The sequence below is a fragment of the Bos javanicus genome, chromosome 5 (genome assembly GCF_032452875.1).
Source record: "Bos javanicus breed banteng chromosome 5, ARS-OSU_banteng_1.0, whole genome shotgun sequence".
Lineage (NCBI taxonomy): Eukaryota > Metazoa > Chordata > Mammalia > Artiodactyla > Bovidae > Bos > Bos javanicus.
In genome coordinates this window covers 51,652,251-51,667,627 of record NC_083872.1, presented here as the reverse complement: position 1 = coordinate 51,667,627, position 15,377 = coordinate 51,652,251, and the positions used below count along the sequence as shown (strand labels likewise).

The following is a 15,377-nucleotide window of genomic DNA, read 5'->3' as shown; positions in this document are numbered from 1 at the left end:
TAAATTATATGAGGAAATAAAAGTCTTATTTTACTGAAAAATAAGTTTTACTGAAAAAATGTTTTAAAACTCATTTTATGAAGATCTAAGTTTTAACTTCTGAACTCAAAACAGTATTTCAGTGTCTTTACATTAGGTACTAGGTAAGGCGACCCACTCCAGTATTCTTGCCTGGAGAATCCTATGGACAGAGAAACCTGCAGGCTGCAGTCCATGGGGTCATGAGAGTCAGGCACAACTTAGTGACTACACCACCACCACCACCACCAAGAATTATCAAGGAGATTATTTGTAAAGAATCTCTGCTTCAAAAAGTTTATGATTTAATAGATTTTAATTTTCATAGTTTAAATTTACTAATACTTTAAAATGCTACATATTTTGGGTATATGCCTTAAAATTGTATATGAGTAAATTTTTTATATAGCTGACACTTCTTACTGTATTGGAATGATTTTTTTCAAACTATGTTATCTGTACTTTTGTGGTCATTAAACATTGGGGGATAGAGAGAATGGAAAATATCAGAATACAAAATATCTACATATATGTGTACACAGCTCCTTACCATAGGTCCTAGTTTTAAAATTTTGAAAATCTGTATTAGAACATGTTTGCTTTCTAAGTGAAAAGTTTTGCAAAAATTAAAATTAAGTAAGGAATTTTAGAAACTTCATGGTTATAATTATCATAGTAGTTAGCAGTTACTGAGTACTTCCTATGAGACCTGGATTTGATCCCTGGGTCAGGAGGATCCCCTGGAGAAGGCAATGGTGATCCACTCCAGCACTTTTGCCCGGAAAATCCCATGGATGGAGGAGCCTGATAGGCACAGTCCGTGGGGTTGCAAAGAGTCGGACATGACTGAGCGACTTCACTTTCACTTTCACTTTCCTATGTTTTAGGCACTTTGTAGGAAATTTCTTATTTAAACCTCAACATTACTGTACCCACATCTTAAAGGTGATGACACCTAGGCTTAGAAAGATTAGGTAATCTATCAAGATTCACCCTGGTACCAGGTGATAGAGCCAGTATTTTGACTCCTTAACTAGACCTTTTATATCAGTGTCTCGCCTCTTAATTTGCTGCTTTACACAATCTGTACAAGTGTTAATTGGATTGATTTTGTTTTTCTAGAGCAAGTGAGTTTTGAAACAATAAAGAATTTGATAAGAAAGGAAATATGAGATGTATATTTTTTTCCCTGAATGTTTTTTTCTCAATCTGTCTAAAAAGGATCAAAATAGCTATGTATATGAAATGCAGTATCAGCTCAGTTCAGTCACTTAGTTGTGTATGACTCTTTGCGACCCCATGGACTGCAGCATGCCAGGCTTCCCTGTCCATCACCAACTCCCGAAGGTTGCTCAAACTCATGGCCATTGAGTCAGTGATGCCATCCAACCATCTCATCCTCTGTTGTCCCCTTCTCCTGCCTCGTTTTTCCCAGCATCAGGGTCCTTCCCAGTGAGTCAGTTCTTCACATCAGGTGGCCAAAGTATTGGAGCTTCAACTTCAGCATCAGTCCTTCCAGTGACTATTCAGGACTGATTTCCTTTAGAATTGACTACAGTATACAAATTTTACAAACAATTAAAAAATATAAGCACTTGTTTTTGGTTTTTACCAAATTAATAAAATGTTCCATTTTCAGCTAATAATGCCTGCATTGATTTATAATAAAAATGATGACAGCCATAAGTAGGATCTAAATAATTTACCATATTCAGGACCAAAATACTCTGCCTTTTAATATTTTTCTCCCTAAATTGAAATACTAGATATTGAAGATGTTTCAATAAGAAAGATAAAATATGTTTTTATTTATTCTCAATACCACTGAAAAATAATTTTATTATAAAATTTGAAAGGTGATTTGTTTTAAAATTTATTAATAGAATTGCTTAACTTTCTTATTTAAAAAAATGTTTGTCACAGTAATTTTATTTATGTTTTCTCTGTTAATACTTTTTTATCTCTTTATCCTTTTCATTAACTGCCTAATATTGTCAGATTAATATATATAGAAATATGCACATTATCTCAATACCTTGACATTCTCACTCTGGTGATCTTGATCTGCACTCAGACTCAATCACCAGTTCCCATAAATATACCCTAGGCTGACATTATCTACAACTGCATTTGCCATATATCATTTTAAGCAAACTGCTTTCTGACTACCACTGCTTCTGCTCCTATTCTCTCTCAAACTCACTGCTGCTGCTACTGCTGCTAAGTCGCTTCAGTCGTGTCCGACTCTGTGCGACCCCGTAGATGGCAGCCCACCAGGCTCCCCCATCCCTGGGATTCTCCAGGCAAGAACACTGGAGTGGGTTGCCATTTGCTTCTCCAATGCATGAAAGTGAAAAGTGAAAGTGAAGTTGCTCAGTCCTATCTGACTCTTTGCGACCCCATGGACTGCAGCCTACCAGGCTCCTCCATCTATAGGATTTTCCAGGCAAGAATACTGGAGTGGGGTGCCATTGCCTTCTCCCTCAAACTCACTAGATCAAACCTATCACTCCCTTGATTATACTGTGATGGTCTTTAATTACTTCTACATTAATAAATCCAGTGGTTAAAGTCTTCATTGTCTTAGTTCAGTTCAGTTGCTCAGTCATGTCTGACTCTTTGTGACCCGTTGGATTGCAGCACACCAGGCTTCCCTGTCCATCACCAGCTCACAGAGCTTACTCCAACTCATGTCCATTGAGTTGGTAATGCCATTCGATTATCTCATCCTCTGTCGTCCCTTCTCATACCACCTTCAATCTTTCCCAGCATCAGGGTCTTTTCCAGTGAGTCAGTTCTTCGCATCAGGTGGCCAAAGTATTGGAGTTTCAGCTTCAGCATCAGTCCTTCCAATGAATATTCAGGGTGATTTCCTTTAGAATGGACTGGTTGGATCTCCTTGCAGTCCAAGGGACTCTCAAGGACTCTCCAGCACCACAATCCAAAAGCATCAATACCGGTGCTCAGCTCTCTTTATAGTCCAACTCTCACATCCATATATGACTACTGGAATAACCGTAGCCTTGACTAGACGGACCTTTGTTGGCAAAGTAATGTCTCTGCTTTTGAATATGCTGTCTAGGTTGGTCATAACTTTTCTTCCAAGGAACAAGCATCTTTTGATTTCATGGCTGCAGTCACCATCTACAGTGATTTTGGAGCCCAAGAAAATAAAATCTCTCACTGTTTCCACTGTTGCCCCGTCTATTTGCCATGAAGTGATGGGACCGGGTGCCATGATTTTAGTTTTCTGAATGTTGAGTTTTAAGCCAACTTTTTCACTCTCCTCTTTCACTTTCATCAAGAGGCTCCTTAGTTCTTCACTTTCTGCCTTAAGGATGGTACCATATGCATATATGAGGTTATTGATATTTCTCCCAGCAATCTTGATTCCAGCTTGTGCGTCATCCAGTCCAGCATTTTGCATGATGTACTCTGCATATCTTAGCATGCCAGCAAAAATTTACATACTTATTTACTTTTCCACCTAGAAATATTTTCTCTTCACATGGCTGCCAGCGCACAAGTTCTCACTGGCTGCAGCTTCTCAGTCATTTGTAAGATGCTGTTCATATTTCTGACCTCAAAACATCAGTGTGATATGCTTAGTCCTTGGATCTGCTTTCTTTTCCTTAATGTTTTACCCTGGCTTTTAATCCTTTCTATATATTGATATCTTATATCTCCTACCCAAATTCTCCCTTAATTCCAGTTTCATCCATTCCATATCATCATCTGTGTCTGATGAAAATCTAAGGATAACATGTCAGAAACTAAACTCTTCTTCTTCCCCCTAAAACTTACTACTCTGTTATTTTTCCCTGTCTGAGTAATCATCACTAGCACTCTTCTTATTGCTTAAGCTAAAATCCTTGGTATCATTCTGATTGCCTTGCATTTCTCACCTACATAATCTGGCAACATAACTTGTAAGCATTCCTTAGAATCTATTCTCAGTCTGACGGCTTAGTGTTGCTTCCAATGTTATCACCGTGATTGGATTTCTGTAGTAGCCTAGTCTCCCATCCTTGACATTCTTTAGTTTGTTCTTTACTAGCAGTAAAAGTGAGCATTTAAAATGTCAGTTGGAGCATGCCACTTCTCTACTCACAACCCCTCAGTGAGTTCTCTTCTTAATCAGATAAAATCAGATAAAGTAGAATGCTTTCATAACTACTTAAATTCTGTATGATCCTACAGTTAGTACCTTGAGCTTTTCATCTTGCTCATTCCACTTCAGGCTTCCCTAGTAGTTCAGTGGTAAAGAATCTGCCTACCAATGCAGGAGATCCCTGGGTGGGGAAGATTCCCTGGAGAAGAAAGTGGTAGTCCGCTCCAGTATTTTTTCCTGGGAAATCCCATAGACAGTGGAGCCTGGTGGGCTACAGTCCGTGGAGTCAAAAAGAGTCAGACACGACTTAGCAACTGAACAACAACAAAATTCCACTTCAGCTACATTGGTGCACCTTGGTGTTCTAAAACATGCCAAATACGTACCCATCTCAGGGCCTTTGATTTTGTCCCCAGAATCAAGGGGACATTTCCATATTACTTGTATATATTATGCATACAAATATGTATGTGTTAATAAACTTCAGAAAATGAAGATCATGGCATCTGGTCCCATCACTTCATGGCAAATAGATGGGGAAACAGTGGAAACAGTATCAGACTTTATTTTGGGGGGTTCAAAATCACTGCAGATGGTGACTGCAGCCATGAAATTAAAAGCTGCTTACTCCTTGGAAGAAAAGTTATGACCAACCTAGATAGCATATTCAAAAGCAGAGACATTACTTTGCCAACAAAGGTCTGTCTAGTCAAGGCTGTGGTTTTTCCAGTGGTCATGTATGGATGTGAGAGTTGGACTTTGAAGAAAGCTGAGCGCCGAAGAATTGATGCTTTTGAACTGTGGTACTGGAGAAGACTTTTGAGAGTCCCTTGGACTGCAAGGAGATCCAACCAGTCCTTCTAAAGGAGATCAGCCCTGGATTTCTTTTGAAGGAATGATGCTAAAGCTGAAACTCCAGTACTTTGGCCACCTCATGCGAAGAGTTGACTCATTGGAAAAGACTGATACTGGGAGGGATTGGGGGTAGGAGGAGAAGGGGACGACAAAGGATGAGATGGCTGGATGGCATCACTGACTCGATGGACGTGAGTCTGAGTGAACTCCGGGAGTTGGTGATGGACAGAGAGGCCTGGCGTGCTGCGATTCATGGGGTCGCAAAGAGTCGGACACGACTGAGCGACTGAACTGAACTGAACTGAATAGGAAAAAGCCTAGAAGAAAAAATATCAAAATGGTAACAGTGGTTATCTCTAGGTGAACATTTTATTTGTATTTTATGTATTTTTGCAATGAGCAAGATTTATTGCTTCAATCAGGAAACAAGTATTCATTTTTATAGAAAGACTAAAATAACCTCCCTTCCTTGACTTCTTCCTGTAGCCTCCTTCGTAGGTGATTTTCTGTTTTTTGTACTGCTTACATGGGTGTATCCACTTTCGAAGTTCATCATTATATATTGACGATTTGTGCATTTTTCCATATGGATTTACACTTCAGTTAAAAAATCAGTGCTGCCAAAATACAAAGTAGTATTAATAATATACTTACAGTTATTTGATTTAATTTTTTAAATATTCTGGCTAGTTTGCTCTAAGTTTTGAAGTACACTTTAATGTTTACTATGTAATTAATGCCTTAATTAAACTGTCTTTCACTGTAAGACTGTTAAAGAGCATTAAAAGCTAAGTAGAACATAAACAGTGCTATTGAACTAAGTTTGATTATGTAGGTTAGGTGTGGCTTTTATTTTTTAAGAAAACATGTATTGTTAGACTTAGTATTTTACAAATAATGTTTTGTCCAAAATTAAGTATTCTAAAAGAGGTATTTTATATTTCTTCATATGTTATAAAATATTTTAAGTGTAATTTTCTTGAAATCTAAGTTAGGTGAGTTATTGACAATGTTTAAAAATACTTTAAAGATTCATCTAAATATGGTACCAAAACTTAATAACTCTCAAACATGTAGATACTCCTGTATCTTACTTTACAACAGATAAACTGCTCTGGGTTTTTAAAAAAGACTTCTCCCACTCAGGTAATTGGTTTAGAAATAAGATACCTGGTTTTACCTTAGAATCAAGAGATTTTTGACCAACTTCTCTTCAAAGATGGCACTTTTTTGTTTGTCTCTATATTCTATTTAATTTCAGTTAGCTATTTAAACTGTAAATTATATTCAGCTTAGTATAAATTATTCTTAAATTGATTTTGTTGTAACAAAATTTCATCCTGTGGCATCTCTGAATCATACTTTAATTTCTAACACCAACACATCATCAGAAAATACATTAATTTTATAATGTATAAGAAGTTAAAGTGCACCCTGTATAATGTAAACTATATTTTAGTATTATGTGATTGAACTCTTACCTTTGAGATATTAATTTCTCCAAGTAATTATCTGTCAGAGTTACAATTATCATTTTGTTCCTAAAAAGTATACCCTGTCTCAAAAACTTGATTGCTTTATATATTTCCTACGTATTTGTTTATCTTCTCTTATTATTATCAGTATTTTAAATTTAGGATTTTTATGCTAGTGAGCACTTATCTCTGTGTGTACATTATTAAATATTTATTATATTTACATATCTTTCCTCCTTATGTCTAGATACAATTGAAAAGGAAATAAGAAAAATCTTCAATATTCCAGATGAAAAGGAGACCAGATTGTGGAACAAATACATGAGTAATACATTTGAACCACTGAATAAACCAGACAGCACCATTCAGGATGCTGGTTTATACCAAGGACAGGTATTGTTTAGCAATACTGTTTATTTTAAGCATACTATCCATGAAGCTTTTGAGATTCATAAACTTTATGGCTATCCTGACACTCTACAATGGGTTCTACTATCTCTGATTTCCTCTTTTCTAACTCATCTGTTCTCTTTTCCCTGCTGGTCACTAGTTATGCACTAATTATAACTTCTTCTCTCCTTGAGCTTGAGAATAACCTACTTTTTAAAAATAAATTATTTTCCATTGACAAATAACTAATATAATAAGGGATCAACATACTTTTTGTAAAGGATCAAGTAATAAATATTTTTGTTTCAGCGGTCTTTATGATCTCTGTCATGACCACAACTTTGCCATTGTAGTAGCAAGAAAGTAACGGTAAACAATATGTAGAAAATGGATATGGCTATGTTCCAACAAACTTTATTTTCAAAAGCAGTCAGTGAGCTGAGTGAATTGTAGTTTGCCAATACCTGTTAGAAGGGGTCAACCCCCAGTTTGGTCTTTCTTTATGATACAATCCAAACAAATGAAAGACTTTATGATGTAATCCAAACAAACGAATGTGTTGAGAAATGAAGATTTCTAGACACAATCAGCAAGTCTTACTGATTCTTCCTTCCACCTCTCTCTCTAATTAATCTCTGTTCCATTTCCAGCCCTTATTTTTCAGTAATGTTTTAACAAATCCCTCTGCTTCCAGTCTTTTCATGTCCATTCTCAACCTTCCATATTTCTGCCAGAATACCCTTTCTAAAATGTAAACCTTATTATTTCCTTTCCACTAATCTTCCCTGGCTCCTTAACAATTGTAGAATAAAGTCCCAGCACCTTAACATAGCATGCAAGTCATGGTTTATCCTTTTACCTTATTCTTCCAGCGTCTTTTGATTAATCTTGCCTTTTGATTTGCATTCCTAACAAAACCTAACTGAACTACTTATAGTCTTTAAGTCTATTATGGTGTTCCGTTCTCTTGTTCTTTGATATATGTTGTTTCATCTGCCCATTGTACTGTTCTCTCCATTCCCTGTATTCATCCAAAATAAAATTCTTTTTAAACATCCAAATATTAAAATGAAGCTTCCCATCCTATCATGTAATCTAACCAGATCAGATTATCCATCCTTCCAATTCCAATGTCAGATCATTTCTTCAGCCTTTCATGATCTGTTTATCTCAGTATCTAACTAAGGCATAGAATTTTTTTTCTACTTTGGAGAAAAAATTTCTCCCTTAACTTCCATAATGATTTACATGTATGTCTTGTATCATTCATTGTATACTTTGCTGTGCTTAGTTGATCAGTCATGTCCGACTCTTTATGACCCCATGGACTGTAGCCCGCCAGGCTCCTCTGTCCATGGGATTCTCCAGGCAAGAATACTTGAGTGGGTTGCCATGCCCTCCTCCAGCAGATCTTCTCAACCCAGGGATCGAACCCAGGTTTCTCGCATTGCAGGCGGATTCGTTATTGTCTGAGCCACCAGGGAAGCTTGTATCATTCATTGTGTACTTCAGTTATTTATATATTAAGCTCCCTGGCTAAACTATTAAGTCCTTGTTTTGGTTGGATTTTGTGTCCTAAATAGGACCTATATTTTAATACCTAACACAGAGCCTGCTGCTCCAAGATATGGAAGTTTTTGCTTTGTTTTGTGTTAATTTAAAATTGATATTGATATGTGATGGAAATTGTTCCTACTATAATCAAATATTGTCCTGAGCTGTAAAACAGTGATTTTCACACTTATTTTAGCCATTATATTCTTAAGTAAAATCTTACAAAATCTAACATGTATTCTAATTTAAAGGAGTTACCCAGTTGAAGCTGATTGAGACATTTGGAACTACTGGCTACTTGACGCTCCCTTCCTTATCCATCCAACTCTCTCTCTCTTACAGTAGAAAGATCCATCAGGCCATGAGGTTGCTCCAGGGAATACAGTTTAAATATGTAGGATTATTTCTTAAATCTTTTCAGTAATTGAGTCTGTGTAATGTCTGTGATTCTCCTTGTCATGTATATTAGACTGAGGCTTAGAGAATTTAAGTAATTTGATATTCTTGATAGGAATGCATCTATCAGAATGAAGATGACAGAATTATTTTAATAAGACTAAATATCTTATTAAACATTCTTATAGAATATCTTTAGAGACATTTGATCTTTTGAAATAGAAATGGTTCAGAGAAAATGCATGAAATTGTCTAGATTTTTGACCAGTTATTTTCTGAATGATGATGAATGAACTGAACACTATCTTAGACTTAAAACAATTTTTTTTTCTTACTGAAATAGAAAGTATCCTCATTAGAAAGTGAAACAAAGATACATTATTGAAGAGTTTGCCTCTCAAAATAGATGGTCTTTACCTCTCTTTCTTGTATGTGTATGTTCAATTTAATTAAATCTTAAAATATTTTTTTAAATATTTTCATTTTGAGTTAAGGTTTTAACCTTAAATGATGAAAATTTTATTCAGAAAATGATACATTTGAGTAAGGAAATGAGTTTTAGCATTTCTGATGGCATTCAACATTAATTGTAAAGACAAAAGGAATTTAAAATACAAATACTGCTTGGGATTAAAGGTTACAGTTAAACTTTAAATATTTTTTTGATTCTTCAGCTTTAGGATCTTCCTTTAAAAAACAAACTGTAAGCAAAGATATTAAATATATACCTTTGACATTTTCTATAGCTATACTCTTTTGCTTTATAGCTGATTTAAGTGCTGCTAGAGACTAAGTTCAGAAAAGGCAAAGGCACCCCACTCCAGTACTCTTGCCTGGAAAATCCCATGGACAGAGGAGCCTGGAAGGCTGCAGTCCGTGGGGTCGCTGAGGGTGGGACACAACTGAGCGACTTCATTTTCACTTTTCACTTTCATGCATTGGAGAAGGAAATGGCAACCCACTCCAGTGTTCCTGCCTGGAAAATCCCAGGGACGGAGGAGCCTGGTAGGTTGCCATCTATGGGGTCGCACAGAGTCGGACACAACTGAAGTGACTTAGCAGCAGCAGCAGAGACATAGTTTATGTGTATATGTTTTTTAATAAAGTATAATTTTTACTTAGATGTCTATACAGTTATAAGTTGTAGCACAGGAAATCCTTCCTTCAGAAGTTAAAAATTACTCAGCAAACTCAACTTTATAAACATGTAAAACTATGTAAATATATGACTATATCATCTTAAACCAGAAATTGAGCATAATAGTTAATTGCCTGTGGTAGTTAGGGAGAGGAATATGATCAGGGAGGTGTCAGGATGGCAGGTATACAGTGCACTATTCTTAATGTATTACCTATACTTCATGTGTGTTTTGGGAGTTTGTTTTTTGTTTTCTGGTCAAGCTGTATGGCTTGCAGGATCTTAGTTCCCCACCCAGGGATCGAACATGTGCTCCCTGCACCAAGGGCACGGAGTCTTAACCACTGGACCATCAGGGAAGTTCCTCACATGTGCTTTTTGTTTATAGGAAATAATTTAAAGGTAACTTTGGCTTCCCCAATAGCTCACTGGGTAAAGAATCTGCTTGCAATGCAGGAGACATAGGAGATGCGAGTTCGATCTCTGGGTTGGGAAGATCCCCTGGAGGAGGAAATGGCAAACCACTCCAATATTCTTGCCTGGAAAATCCCATGGACAGAGGAGCTTTGTGCGCTACATACAGTCCATTGGTCGTAGAGGGTCAGACACGACTGAGCAACTAACACACCGCACACAAAGATAACATTAGTATTTTAATTAGCATAGTTTATCAACAACAAAGAGTCGGACACGACTGAGCGACTTCACTTCTTCATCAACAACATGGTTCCATGAATTTTTTAAATCAGTATTTCATTTGTATATGTATTCTGAATCAGGCTTACATTTTTACATGGTTAATATCCAAATGCCAACTTAGAAATTGCCTGAAACATATAGTCCACAAAAGTATATTACTAAGTATACATAGGTCCCCTTCTTATGACTCATTCACATTGTTATACTGCAGAAACCAGCACAACATTGTAAAGCAATTATCCTCCAAATAAAAATTTTTTAAATTATTTTATCAATAAAGAAGTATATTACTAAGAATATATAGAACAGGTAACAAAATTGCAACTTTAAAAGAGTTGATAAAAATGTAGTGTAGAATATATGCAAATTTTAATGCCTTGAATTTGCTTCCAGGTATATTTTCTATATTATAGTTTTCCTGTGGAAATTTAGATACTAACTTGTAGAGATCACTTATTTCTTTTGTTAATTATTTTGGTTTTTCTTCTTTGCACAGACTCACCCCTACTAAAACCTAGAAGAGAGCCTTCTTTTTTAGATTGGAAGATAATGAAAAAAGATTCTGGGGTTTTATTTTAAAATATAGTTCACCTCAGCCTGTACCTTTCATTTGCTAGAGGTGATTTGTGTCTACCCTAACTATGCTGCAGTAGGGAACTGCAGTCTGATTTTCATACATGGTTCTATCATTTATATCTTAAAAGATTTTCTAATTTATACAGTGATAATGTAAATAAGGACAAATTTCTTCTTTTTTTTAATTTTAAATTTATTTATTTTAATTGGAGGCTAATTACTTTACAATATGGTAGTGGTTTTTGCCATACATTGATATGAACCAGCCATGGGTTTGCATTTGTTCCCCATCCTGAACCTCCCTCCCTGTCCCATTCCTCAGGGTCATCCCAGTGCACCAGCCCTGAGCACCCCACCCCGTCTCATGCATCGAACCTGGACTGGCGATCTGTTTCACATATGATAATATACATGTTTCAATGCTATTCTCTCAAATCAAAGCCCCTGACAAATCATATATAATCTGTAATTTGGAACTGTCTTTGTCTCTGTTCCTCAGTATTTGCCTAACAATAGTTGACTGAGATCATATATCAGCATGTTTAAGAACAACTATAACCATTTATTGAGCATCTGTTTTTTGCACAGTACTTTTACAAGCAACAAACAGAAAACATACTCCCCAGATTCAAAAAACTTCTATCAACTTGGTTTAAACTTTTTTAATGCTTTAAGTCATAGAACCAGTGATTTTCCTTGTAGTTTGTTACCTTCTTTCTTTCTGTCATTGCCGACGTCTTATATTCAAGGTCTCTTTATCTCCCTTGACCCGCTTTGAAATCAAAGTGCAGATACCTCTTCACCTTGTCTACTGTGTCCTATAAGTCACTGCAGAGTTGCTTTAGTTATTTAGCATATACAGCTAATCTTCTTAAGCTATTTTAACTTCAGCGTTAAGGAAAAACACTCTATTATTGTCTTATTTGCAGGTGTTAGTGATAGAACAGAAAAATGAAGATGGAACATGGCCAAGGGGTCCGTCTACTCCTAAGTAAGTGCTCTCACCTTTTATGGCTTAATACATGATTTTGAAGCTTTGATTTCAGATAATACAGAATGATAGAAGAACGTAATTATATCCAACTATATATCCAAATGTATTTAACTTTTTAATACTTTAGTGTTTTATTCTAAGTATAGGAGTTGTCTAAATTTGCACCTAAATTAATATGCTGTAATTTAAAAGCTTTCCAATACTTTCTTTTAAAATAATGTATAAATGTTATAAATGTAATGGTGCACTAATACAATCAAATCACTAAACATTTTGTTTAATGTTTTTCAAGCTTTTTGTGATTTTTTTAAAGTGTCTGTTAAAAGAATATTCTTTATCAAAATGAATCTGATGTGAAAGTAATACTTTTTATTTATTTAAATAAATAGAGTATAAAAGTACAAGTAGAGATAGAAGAGTTTTATTTTGATGGTAAAAGAGCAATGAAAAAATGAGGAATCTTCTATTAAAATTTTTTAAATTATGGTAAAAAAAACATAACTTGATATCTGTCCGCTTAACAAAGTTTTAAGTGTGTGCACTTGCAGTATTGTTAACTGTAGGTACATTGTTCTACAGAAGATCTCTAGAATTTATTCATCGTGTAGCAATCTTTATTCCTGTTGAACAGTAATTCCTCATTTTTCCCTTCTTCAGCCCCTGGGAATCTCCATTCTGCTCTCTGTTTCTATGAGTTTGACTAGTTTGCATAGCCTCATACAAGTGAAATCACACAATATTGTCTTTCTGAGAATTGTCTTACTTTACTGGACATATTATCCTCAGTCATATGGACTTATTGCTTTTTGAAAAAAATCTAGTCTTTGATAGCTTTCATGAAGTGAAATACGATTATCTCTGTATTGTATAGCCTGCTTATATTATCCTTTGCAAAATTTCAATTCTTCTGATTTTTGCATTATTTAAATACAGTCCATGCTATTAACAAAGCCATTGGGCTGGATGTCTGTAGGAATAAGATCATCTTTGCAGGGCTTAATAGTAACAAGGGCTTCCCTGATGGCTCAGTGGTAAAGAATCTGCCTGCCAGTGCAAGACACATGGGTTTGATTCCTGGATTGGGAAGATCCCCTAGAAAAGAAAATGGCAACCCACTCTAATATTCTTGCCTGGATAATCCCATGGACAGAGAAGGCTGGTGAGGCTACAGACCATGGGGCCATAAAGAATCAGACACAATGTAGCAACTAACCCACTACCAAGCATACTGTCCCTTAGGACGTTCATCCATGTTATCAAATATGGCATGATTTCGTTCCTTTTTCAAGGCTGAATAAAAGTCCTTTGTATATTTTCTTTATCCATTTGTCCATCAACAAACATTCAGGTTGTTTCTATCATCTGGGCTATTTTAAATTATACTACTATGAACTTGGGAGTGCAGATGCCTCTTCAAGATACTGATTTCATTTCCTTTGTATGTACACCCAAATGTGAGATTTCTGGATCATGTGATAGTTCTAGTTCTAATTTTTTAAGGAACCTGCTTACTGTTTTTGTAGTGCCTATACCATTTTACACTGCAGCAGTTTACAAGGGTTCCAGTTTCCCCACATCCTTGCTGGCTCTCGTTTACTTTTGTCCTTTTGGTAATAAACACCCTAACAGGTGTGAGGTGGTATCTCATTGTGGTATGATTTGCATTTCCCAGTGATTTCTGATATTGAGCATCTTTTTAACATACTTATTACCTGTTTGTGTGCCTTCTTTGCAGAAATGTCTGTTCAAACAAGCCCTAGACCCATTTGTAAATCTGGTTATTTGAGGGTTTTGCTGTTGAATTGTAATGAGTTTCTTATATATTGATACATTGAATATTAACCTCTTATCAGATATGTTGTTTAAAGATTTAAAAACAAGACCTGAATCTATAAAGCATGACATTGGTCTTGGCAGTGATATATTGAATATGACAGCAAAAGCACTAGCAACAAAAGCAATAATAGACAAAAGGGACTATATCAAACTAAAAAGTTTGCACACAGTAACAGAAACAATCAACAGAGTGAAAGGGTAACATGCTGCATGGCAGGAAGTATTTTTACTGGTTTTAGGATTTTCAGATCCACATTTCATTATCAAAAACACTTAGGGCTAGTTGTATTTCAGTATTTCGACTTTGTAGACATTTGAGAAGTAATGTGTCACATGTGCCACTTACTATTTTACTATTTCTGTAACGTCCAGGGAGACTCACATAGTTAAGCACATTAGTATTCATTAAGTATTCACACCGAGCAGGATAAATAAGGAGTATAAATAGCTCATATCAGTTCAGGTTAGATTGCCCTTAAGGGAATCATGGAGATTTTTTTAAGTTTTCAAAGCTTTTGGAATTTCAGATTTTCTGATGAAAGATTGTGAATTTGTGTTTTGAAATCCTTAAAATAACGGTTTTTAAATTTATGATAATTTAGTCATTGTTAACCAACCTAGCTAATAAAAGAGAACAGCCTGCCACTTAATTTCCTTCAGAACTAAAATATACCTTTAGTGAGTTATTCTCTGTCCTTTTTATCTTCTGTGAAGTTTATTTAAATTTTTTGTAGGAATATGCCCAAGTATATTAATTACATTTTATTTTTACTCCACTTAGTTGGATGTAATACAAGAGTAGAAATTATTTTAGAGAGATACTAAAAAACACATGGTAGAATCATGTAGATTTCTTGATGCGTTTAGTTTTTAGAAGTTAGGAATATTTTCTTTGTGAATATTCACATTTAGTGTTTAGATCAGAACTACTATTTTTTTTTTCTAGCTTATCTTTAGATAGTTGTATACCTGTTACAGCTTTAAATAACTTTGCTTGTGGGTTAATATAAAAGTCCCTTGAATTTCAAAGATTGATAGATCTTTTCAACTTAAAATTACTGATACTCACCTAAGAGATAAAACTACATATTAATATTTTATTTTATTATCTTCGTTCCTATCTACTAGCACAGTACTAGTTTTATTTAAACAGCTATAGTTACTTGCTTTTGTAAGAGAAAACATTGTTTATTATATAATACTTTACACACTATACACATGTAGTAAATATTGGTAAGTGAAGGTACTATACCAGAGATATACACAGAAGTACAATTGAGTCCCATTCTTCACTGAATCAGCCAGTTTTATAGGAAACCCAAATATTAAAACATG

The 15,377-nt window shown here is 35.3% G+C and overlaps 1 protein-coding gene across 12 annotated transcripts in view; it reads left to right on the top strand.

Moving 5' to 3' along the window:
* USP15 (ubiquitin specific peptidase 15) overlaps window positions 1–15,377 on the top strand; it is a 134,946-nt gene that overhangs the window by 58,886 nt on the left and 60,683 nt on the right. For all 12 annotated transcript variants that reach the window (XR_009736452.1, XR_009736453.1, XR_009736454.1 and 9 more), the window contains 2 exons: window positions 6,707–6,852; window positions 12,142–12,203. Coding sequence is in view for 7 of the 12 variants with exons in the window: in XM_061416619.1 (XP_061272603.1) it covers window positions 6,707–6,852; window positions 12,142–12,203 (208 nt within the window). In the remaining 5 variants the exon portion in view is untranslated. The remainder of the gene's footprint in view (window positions 1–6,706; window positions 6,853–12,141; window positions 12,204–15,377) is intronic.